The 17498-nt window shown below is 44.6% G+C and overlaps 1 protein-coding gene across 2 annotated transcripts; it reads left to right on the top strand.

The window, feature by feature from the left end:
* Nucleotides 1-1378: 1378 nt before the first annotated feature.
* On the top strand, nt 1379-16067 carry LOC113193071 (2'-5'-oligoadenylate synthase-like protein 2). Of its 2 annotated transcripts, none has more exons than XM_077795579.1 (6): nt 1379-1425; nt 9691-9979; nt 10787-10962; nt 12358-12599; nt 13070-13211; nt 14725-16067. In XM_077795579.1, the coding sequence occupies exons 2-6, from the start codon at nt 9742-9744 to the stop codon at nt 15205-15207; spliced, it is 1281 nt and encodes a 426-aa protein (XP_077651705.1). In that variant the 5' UTR covers nt 1379-1425; nt 9691-9741; the 3' UTR covers nt 15208-16067. The 2 variants fall into 2 exon arrangements, with proteins under 2 accessions (XP_077651705.1, XP_026259205.1); XM_026403420.1 differs by lacking the exon at nt 1379-1425 and adding an exon at nt 2358-2640.
* The last annotated feature ends 1431 nt before the right edge of the window (nt 16068-17498 follow it).

The following is a 17498-nucleotide window of genomic DNA, read 5'->3' as shown; positions in this document are numbered from 1 at the left end:
TGTGTTTCATGACTATATTCTTACAAAAAGACAGTTAAATTACTTCTTTTTAAAACCACATTAACTACTGAAAAAACATAGATGTGCTCGAAAAGTCTATAAATTTTCTTCCCTCACTTCAGAAAATGTTTTGAAAATCAATGAACAGATTATCTTCTTTTTTAATATTTATTTTTTAGTTGTAGTTGGACACAATATCTTTCTTTCTTTCTTTCTTTCTTTATTTATTTATTTTTATGTGGTGCCGAGGATCAAACTCAGGGCTTCACTTGTGCTAGTCAAGCACTCTACCACTGAGCCACAACCCCAGCCCCCAGATTCCCTTCTTTAAAAAATGATTATATCCAAGCGGAGGAATCATCTCATTGAACAAAGGGTTGTGAACCTGCCTGGGGACGAGGCCTAGTCTTGAAGAAACTGGACTTAGCTTCACAGGCCTGATAGCTCTGGCCCAGGGTGGTATGCAAATAGGGCTCAGTCTGGTGGAGCCCAAGTCAGAGGCAAGGGGTGGCCTGAGAAGTGATCGCGATCCAATTTGCCATCCCCAACTGTTAACTGAGGTGCCTAACATGTAAGCCAGGCGGGGGCTGCTAAGGCAGGCTGCTTGTGTCTGGAGGAAAATATTGACCAAGACTTTATTTTCCAGGTGGCAGTGCCCTCCCCTCTGGACTTTCCTAGGTTCCATGCTAAACTCTTCTGTGAGTTCACTCTACCCCTCCTCCTCCCTCTAACTCTTGAGGTTATCCCTTCCCTTGAAACCTTGCCTCTGGTCATCTGGTAAGCCTGGTGAAGTCACAGGAGTGTTGTTGGAGTCAGTATTGTTGGTAATGGTGCAGGAGGAAAGGCCCTGCAGGTGGGGTGGATTGGTATTGCTTTTGGAGAGGATGGGGATTGAATGTGCACCCCTGGGTGGGGCTGCAGCAATGGTTCCAGCAGAAGTCACCCAATGCCTCATGGATGTGGTTTGTTACTGTAGTGTTCATCATGGCGAGCAGATGGCACCAGGACAAATGGAGCCCCTGCCAGTGTGAATCATAGCAGTGTAGGAGGGGAGACCCTAAAGGAGACAGCCTGCTTAAGTTGATGCCGGCAGAGTGAATTGCATAGGCTTAGGAAGAGGAGAAGTTCTCCAGTGCCCTGTGGTTAGCCCTTGTTCAGGAGCCCTTAAAGTAAAGATCTATTTAAATATATATATATATATATATATATATATATATATATATATATATTTTTTTTTTTTTTTTTCTCACAGAAAATATAAAATAGGGGGAAAAAACTGCCACACTGTGTTGAAGATGAGCCATCTCAGTCATATCACATTCTGCTTTTAGAACCAACCAACAAAGAAGTGCAAAAACCTTTTTGGACTAGCCTCCTATCCTGGAGTGTGACAGCTTCACCTGCCCCTCTGATCTATGGCCAAAGGTAGGTTCAGTGTAAATCATGTTTTGTTTTGTTTTTTTCTCCAAAATCTTCTATAAAATCCCTCCTTAGACCTAGTGAACCTTTTCCAAGGGCTATCTGGCCGTGTTGCTGGTAGCAGGGGAAGTTACCCCATCACCTCTCCTTTTCCTTTGGGCTAGTATTTGTAACAGCTCAATGAACCCTTTATTTCAGAGATCTCCGAGTCTCAAGCATTTAACACCTTCTGATGATGGTTTCTTAAAGACTCCTCTTTCCCATAGGTTATGGGGGCCCGAGGGTTCACCTAGATCAAGGAAAAAAAAAAATCTAAAGCAAGGAAGGCTGTGTACATTTTTGCCCTCGGAAAATAAAAAGCTCAGGCAGAGCTGGGGATGTGGCTCAAGCGGTAGCGCGCTCGCCTGGCATGCGTGAGCCCCGGGGTTGGATCCTCAGCACCACATACCAACAAAGATGTTGTGTCCACTGAAAACTAAAAAAAAAAAAAAAAAAAAAAAAAAAAAAAAAAAAAAAAAAATTAATATTAAAAAATTCTCTCTCAAATAAATAAATAAATAGCTCAGGCAATCCCAGAAGCTCAAAATATCTCCCAGGCTCAGGCAGGCCCTACCGTCACCCCAGGCAGGCAGCACCCCTGACCTGGGTCTCTGCCCTATAGGGCATGGGGGGGGGGGGGGGGGAATCTCCTCCTGCACAGCAGGACTCTCTGGGGACTTCCCAGGCTGATCCTGCAGGGAGGTGGGTGGCGCACTTGGCCCCGTATCCCAACCATGATTTCTTACCGCCTTAGAGAAATTTCCATCTCTGCAAAATTTCGGTTTCCTTTCTTTAGAAAGCTCAGTTTCGTTTTCCCGTGTGGCGGGAGGCTGGCTGCGGCTCTGGGGGAGGAGTCTGGGTTGCCCGGAGAAGTCTTCCAGCTCTAGTTGGACGGGAAAGATCCCCTCTGCCTCACGCTGTGCAGCTCTTGGGCAAGCAGGAGCACCAAGAATATATTGCAAGGGGCATCCTACCCCTGCAGAGATGAATCCCTCCCCGGACCTGTATGAGACCCCTGGGGACAGGCTGGACGCCTTACTGAAGCACAGCCTTCAGCCCCAGGAGGATTGGAAGGAAGAATCCAAGGATGTCTGGCAAAGAATGGAGCGGTTCTTTCGGGATCAGTGCTTCCAAGATAAATTGTTTCTGGGACAAGAAGTCAGGGTGCTGAAGGTGGTGAAGGTGAGCACTTGGGGTCCTAGGGTTCAAATCCCAGCTCTGCCCTGTGAGACCTTTCCACTCCATGCTTTGAATGTAGCCCTTGCTGCTCGGCCACTGCAACTTATTTAAAAGAACCTGCTTCTTTCTCTTCCTCTCTCCCTGCCCCTCCCTAATCTCAAGGGAAACAGGATTACCTTTCTTCCCCTAGTTAGACAGACTTATCTGCCCCTGAGCACCCACCCACCATAGGAACGAAGTCATCCAGACTTTGGGGGATGGCACTAGAAGATCTCAGAAATGCCTAGCTCCCAAATCAACAAGCAAATTACAACTTCAGACAGAGAACACATGGAAGGTAACCTTTGCAATCACCTCTTTAAACCTCCCCACCTTCCTCCCCCCCCTCCCCCTCCCCCTTCCCCCCCTCCCCCACCAATGGGCAGAATCAGCCTTTAGGACAGAGGTCCCCTGTGTTTCTCCTTTTCTAGCAAAACAATCAACCCTCTTTTTCCTTTTTCTCAAAAGCTCCCTCTATTGGCATTGGGTGCAAGGATCAAGCTTTTGGCAACAGTGCCACTTCATCTCCTCTTAACCTAGGTTTCTTATGTGCAATAAATGGAATAGAGCATGGAAAGAGGTTCTTAACACAGTAAATTATTCTACAAAGCTGAAGGGTGATTGATGATGATGATGATGATTTGGTTTTCAGTCTCTGAATGCCAAGGAGTCAGATGGAACATAGATATCAGGTCTTTTATAAAATTTATGCTTTTTGCTTCTTGTTTAAGAAATCCCTGGGGCTGGGGGCTGTGGCTCAAGTGGTAGAGCACTCGCCTAGCATGCGTCAGGCACTGGGTTTGATTCTCAGCACCACATTAAAAGAAAATAAAGATATTGTGTCCACCTCAAAACTAAAAAGTAAATATTAAAAAAAAAGAAATCCCACTTTACTTCCAAAGTCACACAAAAAAATCTATATTTTTCTTCTAAAATGGTACTGATTGGTCATGTTAGAAACCACCTACCAATCAGGTAATACCAGAGGGGGGTACTTGATAAATTCAGTGGGTTTTCAAGAACTGAGCCTACAATCCAACATCTATTTATAAGGCTAGTTTATCTTAAGAAAGTACCATCTTTTAATCCAACTTTTAACACTGGGATCTTATTAAAAGTGTATGTGTGGGCTGGGGTTGTGGCTCAGTGGTAGAGCACTTGCCTAGCACACGTGAGTGTCACGATGGGCAAACGGTTCATAGGGGGAGAAATAAAGAATGTCCACGGGTTTCTGCCCTTTTCAATGCTTTATTCACTCAAATCTCTCAATATAATTTCACTCTTAGGTTTTTAATCAAGAAAGTGACAATCCTTAATGCTGGGCACTGCCATCGAAAGAATCCAACCACAGCAAACATTTCTAGATGAGTTCTAAGCACTGCAAACACACTTAATCATGACAGGCCCGGGACAGACATTCCCTCTGCATGCTGAGCTCAAGGGCCAGATCCAAAGTCTCAAGCCTCAGGCTCCGAGTCCAGCAGATGCCCACTCACTCAGACCCCCGGGGGTCAGGTCAGGGACCAGGCAGGCTTCTCCCGGGGTGGAGCTGATGGCCGGCTGAGGAGAGGGTTGTAGGGAGAAGTTGCAGCTCTCACCAGGGTCAAGATGTGGCTGTAGAGTTCAAGAGCAGAGAGAGCACCGCAGAGGATCAGGCAGAGGAGAAGGGTGGGGGGGGGGGGGGGCGTGTCAGTCCAGCTCCAGCCTCAGGGCATCAGTGTGGGCTGGCTGAAAGTCTGGTCATTTGCTCCTCCATTTATACTGGATTCTGGGGCTTCTGACCACCCTTTCAAAATCCCTATCAGCTGCCACCGGTTTCTCAGTGACCTCATTCACCCTGAGGTTAAAGCATCTGGTCTGGGGGTCCCCACCCTGATTTTCTTGCCTCTCCCCCTTATGGGGCAAGGATGTATGACAGAGACGTCACTCTGAGTTTGTGGGGAGAAGTGACTTGTTTGTGCCTGAGGGCCAAACTGGAGGGTTCCATAGGGGTGGCTTGGTGAGACTGCAGGTTTCAAACTGGAGTTTTAAAATGGAGTTGCTTAGACTCAGGCCTAAGGCCATCCTCACAGTGAGGCACTGGGATCCATCCCCAGCACCACATAAAAAAACTAAATAAAGGTATTGTGTCCATCTACAACTAAAAAAATTAAATTAAATTAAAAGTGTTTATGTGTGATGGCAAAACCGGACCTGGTAATGAAATGAAATTACAAAAACCTTATGGTAAGAAACCAACGCCTGGGGAAGGGGTCAGTTCTGCTCCCCTCTCTCAGCCTTTTTCCAGGAAGCCCAATTAACCGCAGGTCCCTACCTTTTGGATTGTAAACAACTGTCCTAAGGATCTGCCTACTCCCTCTTGAAATGTAGCAGACACCTGTGAGAAGAACCCTTTCTTCTTATCGGTTTCTGAGACTCTGCACAAGACCTTCGGCCACCTAGATTAGGAATTAAAAAAGAAGAAGAAGAAAAAGCCCCAGTGATAGGCTGGGTCTAAGATGATATCAAATAACCTCTAAATATTGTGAGAAAATGTGGGTCAGGGCTCAGCATTGGAAGTTGTTTTTTTTTTTTTTTCCTCCTCTGGGCCTGCGGGTGTAAAATAAAGTTTGGAGTTCTCGTCCTCTCTCAGTGTTGCTAGCTGCTTCTCAGCCAGTCTGTTTTCCCGCGACATTTGAACCATAAGTCCAGATTTTGTTCATTTTGCTAGAATGAAAGACATCTCCCGTTAACGGAAGTAAATTGGCTTTCCCTGGGAAAGGAATGACTGGACAGGGTAGCACTGGGGAGGGAGAACAGGCAGTTTTGAAGAATCTTTAAAAAAGGAGCTGAAACCCAAGATTCAGGACAGTTATCAGCAACCTGCCCTTCAAAACACAAATCCAAGCTCCTGGGGTTGCTTTAAAAGATACAGCTTTGCATTTGTGGACTCTGAGGACTCCCTACTCTGACCTCACTGTAGGGGACCTCAGGCCCAGAGCTGTATATGCCCATCTTTGTTTCCAGGATCTGCAAAAAAAAAAAAAAAAAAAAAGGAAATCCCCACCAACACCAGAAATGAAATGCCAAGAGTCTCTTAAGGATGGGTCTTAAGGTGGTTTGATATACGTTCTAAATAAAGCTCTTGTACAGGTTCAAATGTGCTGTTTCAATGGGAAATATACATTTATGTTACCCCAAATATCCATATCTTGAAGTTCCTTTTCCCACTTGTACAGGTATATGCATCAAGTGAAGATTATTCCTCTGTATAAGAAAGAAATTATTTTATCTTTCCTCTTCCTTTCTCAACAATTTTTTTCCAAAAATCAAAACACCCCTAAAATAATTAGCATCACCTATTTTGAGCAGCATAGAAAATGCCTAGAATAAAATACGGCTGACACTGAAGATCTTATCTGAATAAACATTGATAAACAAGCAATGACAACAAGGACATATTTTTAAATTACATTTATCCTATGTTAAGAGGAAAGGGGACATTTGCACATGATTCAACATTTGTTTTCTCTCTTCCTTCGTTGACCTTTTTCAGCAGGAAATTTTCTTAGTTGCATCTATTTTTCCTGGTATCATCTTTCATATTGGGGTGGGAGTGGTATATTTCTAGTGTCAAATGTGCTAATTCCATTTGATTTCCTGCCATTAGTGGCCTGGAGAGTCTTCTAGGACCGTGAGTAAGTTTTACAAGGACATCTCTTGCTGTATTTAATCACCACCTCTGTCTTATCCTTCTGTTCTTTTTTTTTTTACTATTCTGTGTCCTCAGATCAAGAAATATCTAAATTGCTGGACACAGTGGCCCATACCTATAATCCCAGCAGCTCAGGAGGCTGAGGCAGGAGGATTATAAATTCAGATCCAGCCTCAGCAGCTTAGCAAGGCCCTAAGCAACTCAGTGAGACCCTGTCTCTAAATAAAATACTAAAAAGGGCATGGGGGCAATAGGGCACTTGCCTGGCACTGGGTTCAATTCTCAGCACCACATGTAAATAAAAAATAAAGGTCTATCAACAACTAAAAAATATATATTAAAAAGAAAAGGGGAAATTGGGGGTGTTGCTCAGTGTTGCTCAAGCACCTCTGGGTTCAATCCCCAGTACCAAAAAAAGAAAAGAAAAGAAATGTATAAATCAAGGACACATAAGTATCTAATTCAAAATTGCTCCATGGTTTTTTAATTACACAAGTAAAACAGTAACAAAAAATAGGAAAATACAAAAACTTATTTTACAAAATGAATGACTTCAAAAGTCATATAAATGCAAGCACTATTCTCATCTTAGTATACTATAAGCACATTTCAAACATTTGTAAATAACTAGAAAATGTTTCCTTTCATATGTATTGTTGAAAGAAAATCATTAGACAGGATAAATTCAACAGAATTCACTTGTGCAAAGGAGTTAGAAGTCAGGCATATACTTTTATAAGCTATCAGTTCACTCTTTACTGTGCAGAGAACTTCGCCCTGCACAGTAAAGAGTGAACTAATAGCTTATAAAAGTAGGCCAAAAGGGCTGGGATGGTGGCTTAGTGGTAGAGCACTTGCCTGACACATGGGAGGCGCTGGGGTCGATCTCAGCACCACATAAAAAATAAATAAAGGGGGCTGGGATTGTGGCTCAGCGGTAGAGTGCTCGATTAGCATGGGCGGGACCCGGGTTCAATTCTCAGCACCACATAAAAATGAAGGCATTGTGTTGTGTCCATCTACAAAAAAGATTCTCACTCTCTCTCTCTCTCAAAAAAAAAAAAAATACTCTGTCCATCTACAAGTACATATATATATTTTTCCAATGTTTTTGACTTAAGGTTGGTTGAATCTGCACATGTGGAACTTTCAGATGCAAAGGTCTAAATATATTGGAGGAGGGATTAAATAATAACAATATAATAATAAAAATAATTCAGTAAAACAATACAGCAACAAAATAATAAAAGATACAGTATAACAACTATTTACATAGCACTTATATTAGGGATTATAAGTAAACTAGAGCTGATTTCAAGTGTACTGGAGAATTACATAGGGTATATGCAAATACTACACCGTTTTATTAAGAGACTTGAACATCCTTGGATTTGGATTGCTGAGGGGGTGCTGAAACCAGTCCCCTGAGAGACTAAGGGACAACTGTATACAACATTCTTTTATTTTTATTTCCCCCAATACTGGGATTGAATGCAGGGATACTCTGCCACTGAGCTACATCCCTGGCCCTTTTTATTTTTTATTTTAAGATAGGGTCTCACTCAGTTGCTGAGGCTGGCCTGGGAGTTGCCATCCCCCTGTCTCAGCCTCTGGCGTCCCTGAGATTGCAGGTGTGCACCACTGCACCAACACAACTGTAGAAAACATTCAGGATTATATAAATGGAAAACAGATTAGTGTTTTACAGGGTTGAGGGATGGTGGAGGGGAGGGAAGCATATTTGATTATAAAGAAGCTGCATGAGGAAGATCTTTATACTGAAGGAATAATTCTCTATCTCGATCCAGCAATGGTCACAGGAATCTACACACATGACAAAATGTCACCGAACTAAATACGTCATATCCACATCAATTTCCTGGTCTTGCTATTCTACTCTATTTAGATAAGAGACAACCATTGGGAAGACTCCAACCCCTCTCTCCTGTCTTTATGGCTCCCTGTAAATTTAATTATTTCAAAATAAAGCCTACCAAGTGTTGTACATATACACATACATCTATAATACAAAATATGCATATAATCAAAATATAAACACAAAAAGTATGTTTATCAAGCCAGAGCTGTCCTGGAGAACTTTATATAATGAGAATACAATGTATGTATGTTATCAAATCTAATAGCCACTATCTTGGGCAGCTATAGAGCACTTGAAATAAAGCTAATGTAACTGAAGAACTGAGTTTTAATTTCATTTTAATTAATTAAAATTTAAACACCCACATGTGGCTTTTGGCTGCCACGTTAGACTGGGCAGGTCTCTTTTTTTCCCCCCTGATGCTGGGGATGGAACCCAGTGCCTCATGCCTCGTGCATGCCAGGCAAGTGCTCTACCACTGAGCTACATCCCCAGCTCCTGGGTAGTTATTTGGAACATCACATAAAATACTGGTAACTGTGGTTACCTCTGGAGAAGGGAGTTAAAGGTCATTAGGGGGCTGGAATTTTACATTTCATTTATGTCTTTAAAATGTTCATGAGGTATTTAATCTTTCTCAATCAGTGAAAAGATGTAGTACAAGTTGAATGTCCTCTAAATATTGAAAATTCTTGGGAACAGAAGTATTTTGGATTTTTTTATGTTTTTTTCCAGATTTTAGAATATTTGCATATACATAAGGAGATATGTTGGGGATGGGACCTAAGTCTACACATGAAATTCATATATGTTTCATATATACTTTATACACTTAGTCTGAAAGGAATTAATTTTTTAAATATTTATTTTTAGTTGTAGTTGGACACAATATATTTTTTTTTTTATTTTTATGTGGTGCTGAGGTAGGCGAGTGCTCTACCGCTGAGCCACAACCCCAGCCCCGTAATTAATTTTTTTAACAGGGAATTGAACCCAGGGCTTGGCACGTGCTAGGAAAGCACTCTATCACTGAGCTATATATCCCACTGCTTTGTTAGATTTGATTTTGAGGTCTCGCTAAGTTGCCACAAGGCTGGCCTCAAATTTCAGATCCTCCTGCCTCAGCCTCCTGAGAAGCTGGAATTACAGGCATACACTACCATGCCTAGCTAACTTCAGTAGATGTGCTGCCTAAAGGTAATTTTACACTTTGGGGAGGGCGGAGGTAGTACAATGTCAAGACTAAAAATTTGGGATTTTAGAGCATCTCAGATTTCTGAGTTTGGGACTGAGATGCTCACCCTGCAACACGGGGAGGAGGCCAAGGGCTCCTCTGGAGGTCTCTGTAGACTTCCTACCATGAGTGTCTCCGGCTTCACTCTCAGCCTCAAAGTTAACAAGTCTCAGCAGAAAAGTAAAGCTCAGCATTTGTCCTCCACAGGGTGGCTCTTCGGGAAAAGGGACAACTCTGAACCACAAATCTGACCTGGATATGATTCTGTTCCTGAGCTGCTTTGTAAGCTTCCAAAACCAGTCACTGGTCCGAAAATACATGATTGACTTCATTGAGGAGAAATTGGATTACTGTAGCAGAAGCCTGGCCTACAGCATCACAGTGATCCATCACAGGGAGGGAAACAGGATCCCTCGTTCCCTGACCTTACAGATCCAGTGCAGGAAGAGCACTGATGTCTTTCGGATGGACGTGCACCCAGCTTTTGATGCTCTGGGTAAAGATGGCGATGGATCAGGGCCAGAGAAACTCATCAGAGCCCCTTTCCCTGGTCTTGAGAGGGGTGTGGGGAAGTAGAAACCAATGGAATTGTTCTTTTTCGGACACTGGAGCTATACGTATCCTGAAGATTTCAGTCCTTCTATAAATGCATGTGCTGTCCTGTCCCAATATGGCCTGGGGAAAGAGAATTTCTCCTAAATGATAAAATTCCTACCCAACCCAAGAAGAAGATTCCTCTCCCACCTGTCTGGGAAACACCAGGTCAAGCGAGTAATTCAAGGCACTTGGAGTTGCACAGAACTAAATTGGAATCATCTTTAAATCAGTGCATTCGATACAAAATTTTGACTCCCAAACTTATTACTCGTGTGACCTTGGGCAAATCATTTAAAAGCTCCAAGACTGAACACGCCAACCTATTAAATGAGATGATATCAAATTTAAGTGGAGCCATAAGAAACTGACACTATTTGACCATGTTTGACCTGCAAAAAGGGGCAGTTTCCTATGGTTCCACCTAAATCAACTCCTTCAGTGAGCTGTTCTGAGGATCCCATGAGCCTGACCCAGTGCCTGAGACACGGTCAATCTTTGGCCAATGTGAATCATTTAAAATCTATGTGACTTGGGGGTGAGCTACCACACCATCTAGCCTCTGCTTACTGAGGCATAAGAGGGGGGAAGTAGCACCATAGGTGAGCCTTGGGTGACATAATTTACGCCTTTGCTATGCTGGGTCATCCTCTCCCCATCTTCCTTATCTTAAAGGTAGGTTTTCCTGATTTGGTGCTTTTCTCCTCAGGATCCTTTAGCCCAGACTCTAAACCAGAGCCAGAAATCTATGAAAGTTTAATAAATGCCTTTGGCTACCCCGGGGAGTACTCGCCAAGCTTCACCCAGTTGCAGAGACACTTTGTGAAAAGCCGCCCTTTTAAACTGAAGAACCTCCTGAGGCTGGTAAAGTTCTGGTACCTGAAGGTGAGAAGAGCCGGCATTGGACTGGGAGGGGTGGGACAAGGGGAGAGGAAGGTTGACACATAAGAGATCAAAACTCAGGGGCCCTCGACCACTGAGCCCCATCCCCAGCCCTATTTTGTATTTTATTTAGAGACAGGGTCTCCCCGAGTTGCTTAGTGCCTCGGCATTGCTGAGGCTGGCTTTGAACTTGAGATCCTCCTGCCTCAGCCGCCTGAGCCACTGGGATGACAGGTGTGCACCACTGCGCCCAGCCCAAAATTTCTTAAAGAAGAAAAAAAAAATAGAAACAACCTGTCTAAGGATATGAGGCTGGTTAAAGAGTGAAACCGAAGTAAGTGAAAGAGTGTAACCGAAGCCCTGTGTAACCTACAGTCAGCAGGTGACTGACATCTAGGAAGGCCACACCCAAGGGCAGAGCAAGAGAAGGGGACACACAAAGGGAGTTTCCATGGAACATTCTATCCCAAACAGGGCAAAGGGGTAAGATTACAAAGGAACAGGTAAGTGTAGCTCAACTCCAGGGGTCTGCCTGCTCAGAAGACTGGCCTTGCTATCTGAGTGGGTCACTGCCCCAGCCACAAGGAATGCAGGGGCTGGTCAGAGCCTGGTGCACCAGGACTGGAAGGTGTGGTCATTGAGAGCAGCTCCCACATATTATTCATTATCCTCCTTTTTGGAGATAAGAAAACAGACTCGAAACTAACATGGAGTTAAGAGTTGGGCGTAGGAGTGTCTGACTACAACTTGTGCTAACAATCACGAGTCGAATTATATTATCATTTTCTTTTGAGTCCGTCCTCAAATGCATTTGCCATTGGACTTGACATTGGGGGAATTACCTAGTAGTGTCATTAGTGTATTTTTTCCATGAACTTGACTCTTGTTCATTACTGTGCCCAAAGCATACTGCTTTTGTTACCACTGCTTTATGTGACATATCCAAGATGACAAATAATCAAGCTTTTTTTTTTCATAATTAACTGGCTTTTCCCAGGCATGTATACTTCTAATATGAATCTTCAGGCAACCCTGAGATTCTAATTGAAATTTTCAATGAATGTCTAACTTCATTTTGGAGGAATTGATCATTTGATATTATTCTTTCCCCTTCACCTTTCAGTTTATTCTGATTTTGTTTTCTGTTGTCTGTGTGACTTAGTTTTCTCCAATTATTTCCTATATTCAATATAGTGTATTGCTCCGTCCATTCCAAAGGAATAAAATGGACTTCAGAGGCCCTGAAGGTCCATAAGTGACCCTAACTTCCTCCTTTATTGAAATCTTGATGGCCCATATAAGATCACTCATCTTATATAATAAATCTCCCTCTCTCTCTCCCCTGCCTTCTCTCTTTCCTCTCTCCTCCCCCCACCCCAAACAACATACCTTCTCCAGTACGTGAAAGATAAATACCGAGGACAAGCAGTGCCTTCAAAATATGCATTGGAGCTACTGACCATTTATGCCTGGGAAAGGGGTACAGACGAAAGTGAGAACTTCAACCTGGACGAAGGGCTTGTGGCTGTCATGAAACTCATCAGAGATTACAAAGATATCTGCATTTACTGGACCAAGTACTATGATTTCCAAAATGAGACTGTCAGAAACTTTATCAAACAAAAGTTGAAAGACTGCAGGTGAGTGTGTTGATTGTCTGACTTTCTGCTTCAAGGAATAGAAAAGCCAACTGGAACAATTCTTAAAATAAAAGGACTTTTGCAACTGGAAAGCCCAAATGTAAAAGAAGCTTCAGGTATGGCATGATCTAGGTGCTTGCTATGTCATCCGAGTCCCTTTCTATGACTTGTTCAGCTCTGCCCCTCCCAGGGCTTTACCATTAAAATCAGGTTCATTCCTTTATGGTTACATCAGTTCTAGGCTTCTCCTTTAGACATATACCTTCTGGTACAAGAGGAAACCTTCCAAGCAAAATCTCAAGAGATTCACTCCGATTGGGCCAGCTTGGGTTACAAATATCATCCTAAACCAAGAACTTCCATCTTAGAGATAGTTCTTCCTACACCAAAGCACGCCCAACCCCGTAGACATGAGTGCCACAGGCCACAGTCTAAGTGTGACAGAGCTCTGCTTTCCTGTTGTCCCCCAGGCCCGTTATCCTAGACCCGGCTGACCCCACCAACAACCTGGGAAGGGGGAGAGGATGGGACCTGATGGCCAGAGAGGCTGTTTACTGCCTGAGACAGGCCTGCTGCAGGACAGAGGACCCCGGCCACAGCTGGCATGTCCAGGTAGGACTTCCATTCCAAGTCAGGGCTCAAGTTGTCTCCACACAGACTCCCCAACTCTTGCCACGGGACCCACGGCTTCTTGGGACAGGCGACCTCTCCCATGTGGACATCCCAACCCACCAGCTCTAGAATTCTTCTCTTTGTACTGTGAATGTCTGGGCTTCGTTTCATTCCCCTGTAAAATGGCAGGAAAATATCGGCCCTGCCTGGATTCTTGCTATTAATACAAGAGACTTAATCATTCCCCAAAAAATTAAGCAAGGATCACAGGGACTCCCCTGAGGACAACCGCTGTGTCGTCACAGCTGGTCCCACCCAGGTGTCCAACACTAAGTAGGAATCCATGTTCAGAGACCAGAACTCTGAAGATGAGCTTCCCTAGGAGGCCGAGTTTCCCAACTGGCTGCTTGGAGAGAAATCTGGCCACCATTCCCACTCTTCGTATCCTGCGTGGAAATTCTGAGTCTGGCCTCAAAGGCAACCCCACAGCACCAGAAGCAAGGCAGATAACTAAGCCACCGCAGAGAAGCCATCACCCAGCCACACATCATTGGCTGGGAATGTCCAGTGGACCCTGGGTCCTGAGAGACAAAATCAAAGGAAACTGTTGGAAAGGAGATAGAATTAAAGTAGGTTTCCCACGCACCTCAATACCCTGTCTCATGAAACACCACCTCCCAATGCCCACTCTTCCATCACTTCATCCACTGCCATGGACATACCACAGACCCCCGAGCACACACCTGTGTCCGGATGCATTTTGACTTTACTTGAATTGTTATTCAATGGGTTATTCCATTACTAAATTAAATTATCTTACAGACCATTCCCCCATCCACCCATATATACCCAATAGGCCTAACCATACAAAAAAAAAAAACAATCAGGACACTTCTGAGCATGAAATCGGGAAGATTCATTATGCCAGGTCAAGTGATCTACACCAGGACTGCCCTAAACGAGTACGAACATAAAACCAGCCCAGACCAGTGAATTTTTTTCAGCAGCTACATCCTAGTTCAATGAATGAAAAGTCTTAATGTGTGTAACCCGTACCGTGGGGCAGATTTTGAAGATGCTTTCAGGCTTTTGCCATCACAGTGAATACCCTTGAACATGTCTCCCAGAGCTCGACGTTAAATCACTTAACCTCACATCAGCACTTATATGTGCTCATGGAGATACTAAACATGGTCACCAGGCGACAGGTGAAGACTTTGAATAGTCCCACGGAGGAGGAGTGTGATTTTGAGACCAGTTGTTCCTCGAGTTTGGGTGAGTTAAAAGACAAGAGTTTGTCCCAATGGATCTGTTAGCCTAGAAGGACCAAATAGTTTCCTTCACTTGGAACAGTCTGAGTCCTGTTGTCCCCCATAGTTATTAAGAGCACCTCCTTGGACTTCTGAAAGTATCTTGGTAAATTACATCATCAGTAGCTAGAAGGGAGAAGCTTTGGAGGCCAAGATGGCCATGTCCACCCAAGAACTTTCTTATGTTGCTCCTTCTCTTTCAGAGAGCAAGAGATGTCCAGGTGACTGTGAAACAGACCGGCCAGAAGCCTTTGACGCTCTCAGTGAACCCGTACAGTCCCATCTGGAAGATGAAAGCAGAGATCAAGAGGACAAATAGGGCAAGGAGCCCCCAGAGTCAGTATCGTCTCTCCTTCCAGGAGCCCGGGGGAGAGAGGCAACTGCTCAGCAGCCAACAGACTCTGGCCGATTATGGGATCTTCTCTAAGGTGAATGTCCGCGTGCTGGAGACCATCCCTCCCGAGATCCAGGTCTTTGTGAAGGATGCTAATGGCCACAGCACACCCTATGCCATCTACCCTGATGACACCATCCGTGACTTGAAAGAGAAAATCGAGGACGCCGGAGGACCCTTAGTAGAGGACCAGATACTGAAGGCCCAGGGTCGGACCCTATGGAACCGCCGCAGGCTTGAAGACTTGGACATAGAGGACTGTGACACCATCACACTCATTAAGAGAAGCTGAAGGTCCCTGGGACTGCCCATGGTCAGGCAGCTCACCCTGTAGACTCCTGGGGTCCCTTCCCCCCATCCCAGCCCTTTCTACCTTCTACCTTTCTACCCACTCTGCACTTTCTGAAGCCTAAATATGAATATGTGCATAGCCCTCTCCTGTTTAAATGCCTCTGGTGTCTCCGGTGTCCTTGACTTTTACCCCTTGCTTTACCCCTCAATTTGCCTTCGCCACTCAAAACAAACCAGTTGTTCCCAAACACTTGCAATTCCAGAACACTAAATGTCATCACTTTGAGTCAACTCTCCCCTCTCCCATGACTCCCCTCTTTTATTTATTTATTTTTAAATTTTTGGTGGACACAATATCTTTTTTTATTTGTATGTGGTGCTGAGGATGGAACCCAGTGCCCCCAAGCATGCCAGGCGAGCGCGCTACCACTTCACCACATCCCCGGGGTCTCTCCCCTCTTTTAATGCTCACACTTCTAAGTCATTGAATGAATCTCAACCTGTGGACATCAGACCAGCAGAACCAGCCGCACTCGGGAACTCACTAGACAGGAAAACTCACAGCAACTCTCCCAAGTTCACCTGAGTCAGATTCTCAGGTGGTGACACTCAGCGGGCCGCGTCTCACAAGCCTTCCAAGATGCATGTTGCAGTTTGGGGACCCCTGACACCTGCCCCATACAGCTGGCCAAGGCGTCTCTTGCCCTTACCGCCCCTCTTCACCCAGATCAGACTTCTGTGGAAGTACCTGGGCACCCTCCCTGTGTTCCTTCATCTGTCGCCCTCTACCAGTGAAACCTGACAAACTGTGCTTTATTCCTGTGCCCCGTGGCCTAGAATGGCCCCTCCCCAGTGCCAACATTTGGCCCATGCTTTCTGAATAAAGGAATGAGCCCAAGTATGGGTTTGAATCCTTCACCATTGTCTTTATGAGGGTCTTGTCCCAATGCCATCTTGGAGCCCACATGGTTTGGGGTATGCCCGAGCCCATGTCTTATATTTTTGGGGAAAAAAAAACAAAACCATGCTAGAGTGGTGGATCTGGTCTCCATGCTCATAGCCAATGATGCTTTCCTCTCTGTCTAACCCTAACTGGGCCAAAGGTGATCAGGATAGAAGCCTTCCATTGCTCTCCTTCACCAATCAGATTCAGAGCACTGGAGAGTGCACCCAGGTCCAGTGAGCTCCTGCTGTGGTTAAACAGAAGAGCAGAACTCCACCCAAGCCCATATTTTAGTAAAGAGAGTCAACAGCCCAGAGAATGGAACCACACACAGCCAGAGACAGGATCAAAGGCCCTTCCCCATCCCTAGGAAGAGAAGATGGGGAATGTCAGTCCTGACATTTTTTTTTTCTATCAAGTTCCCCCTAAATTTCTTCAACATCTCAGTCGGGTAAGCAGCCACCATTGAATACATCAGAATCGGTATCTTTTCTGTCCCAAGACCTTTGACTAAAGCAAGGCATGGGGACACAGTTCCTTGTGAATTGGGAGGCTGAGGCAGGAGGACCACAAGTTTGAGGCCAGCCTCAGCAACTTAGTGAGACCCTGTCTCAAAGAAAAAGGAAAAAAAAAAAAAAAGTGAAAATGGCTGAGGATGTGGCTCAGTGGCAAAGCTCCTCTGGGTTCAGTCCCCAGGAAGAACAGGGGAGAAAAAATAACTTTGACTAAGATCTGTTTCAGCAGGTCAGCAAAATTAATACAAAGGCACAATGTCATTTGATTCTTATCCTCACAGCTGCCCTGGAAGTGGAGGAACGAGTAGAAATAAAAACGCTTCCTCATTTTACACATGAGGATCTCAAGGCTTAGAGGATAGGAAATGATGGGAGGGGGGAACTTCCGGGGAAGTTTGGGTACCATGACAACCTCAGTGGGAACTTTTGAGCTCTCGTGCACCATCTCAAGGAAGAGCTTCCTCTCCCACCTTCTCTGGGTTCCGCCAGTGGACACTGACCTGAGCTCCAGACTTGGGTTCCTTTCATCTTTTCACATCAAATGTTTCACCCTCTGCCCAGCTGACTGGACTAGGAGTGATCACCTGGCCCAGGAGAAACTCAGCCCATTATCTGGGCTAAGCCAATCAGAATATGAGTTCTGGAGCCTGGGTGCTGCTACTTCTTGAGTATTTTCTGGGATTATTAGCATTTAGTTCATGATCACAAGAAGCTTGCTCCCATTGGATAGGAAACAGAAGCCCACATGAACACTATGTGGAGAGAGCTGATTCAAGCTGTTATATGTCTACCTGGAGACTGGGGTGTCAATGCCATATGAGAAGTTTGATCTGC

Source organism: Urocitellus parryii, chromosome 3, assembly GCF_045843805.1.
Source record: "Urocitellus parryii isolate mUroPar1 chromosome 3, mUroPar1.hap1, whole genome shotgun sequence".
Classification (NCBI taxonomy): domain Eukaryota; kingdom Metazoa; phylum Chordata; class Mammalia; order Rodentia; family Sciuridae; genus Urocitellus; species Urocitellus parryii.
The sequence above is the reverse complement of the archived record's forward strand: the minus strand, read 5'-3'. Positions and strand labels throughout refer to the sequence as shown.

Coding starts and splice junctions, on each gene's coding strand:
- LOC113193071 (XM_026403420.1), top strand. CDS start 2,443: ATGAATCCCTCCCCGGACCTGTATGAGACCCCTGGGGACAGGCTGGAC. Junction 9,980..10,786: donor CCCAGCTTTTGATGCTCTGG/GTAAAGATGGCG, acceptor TTTTCTCCTCAG/GATCCTTTAGCCCAGACTCT. Junction 13,212..14,724: donor GCCACAGCTGGCATGTCCAG/GTAGGACTTCCA, acceptor CTTCTCTTTCAG/AGAGCAAGAGATGTCCAGGT.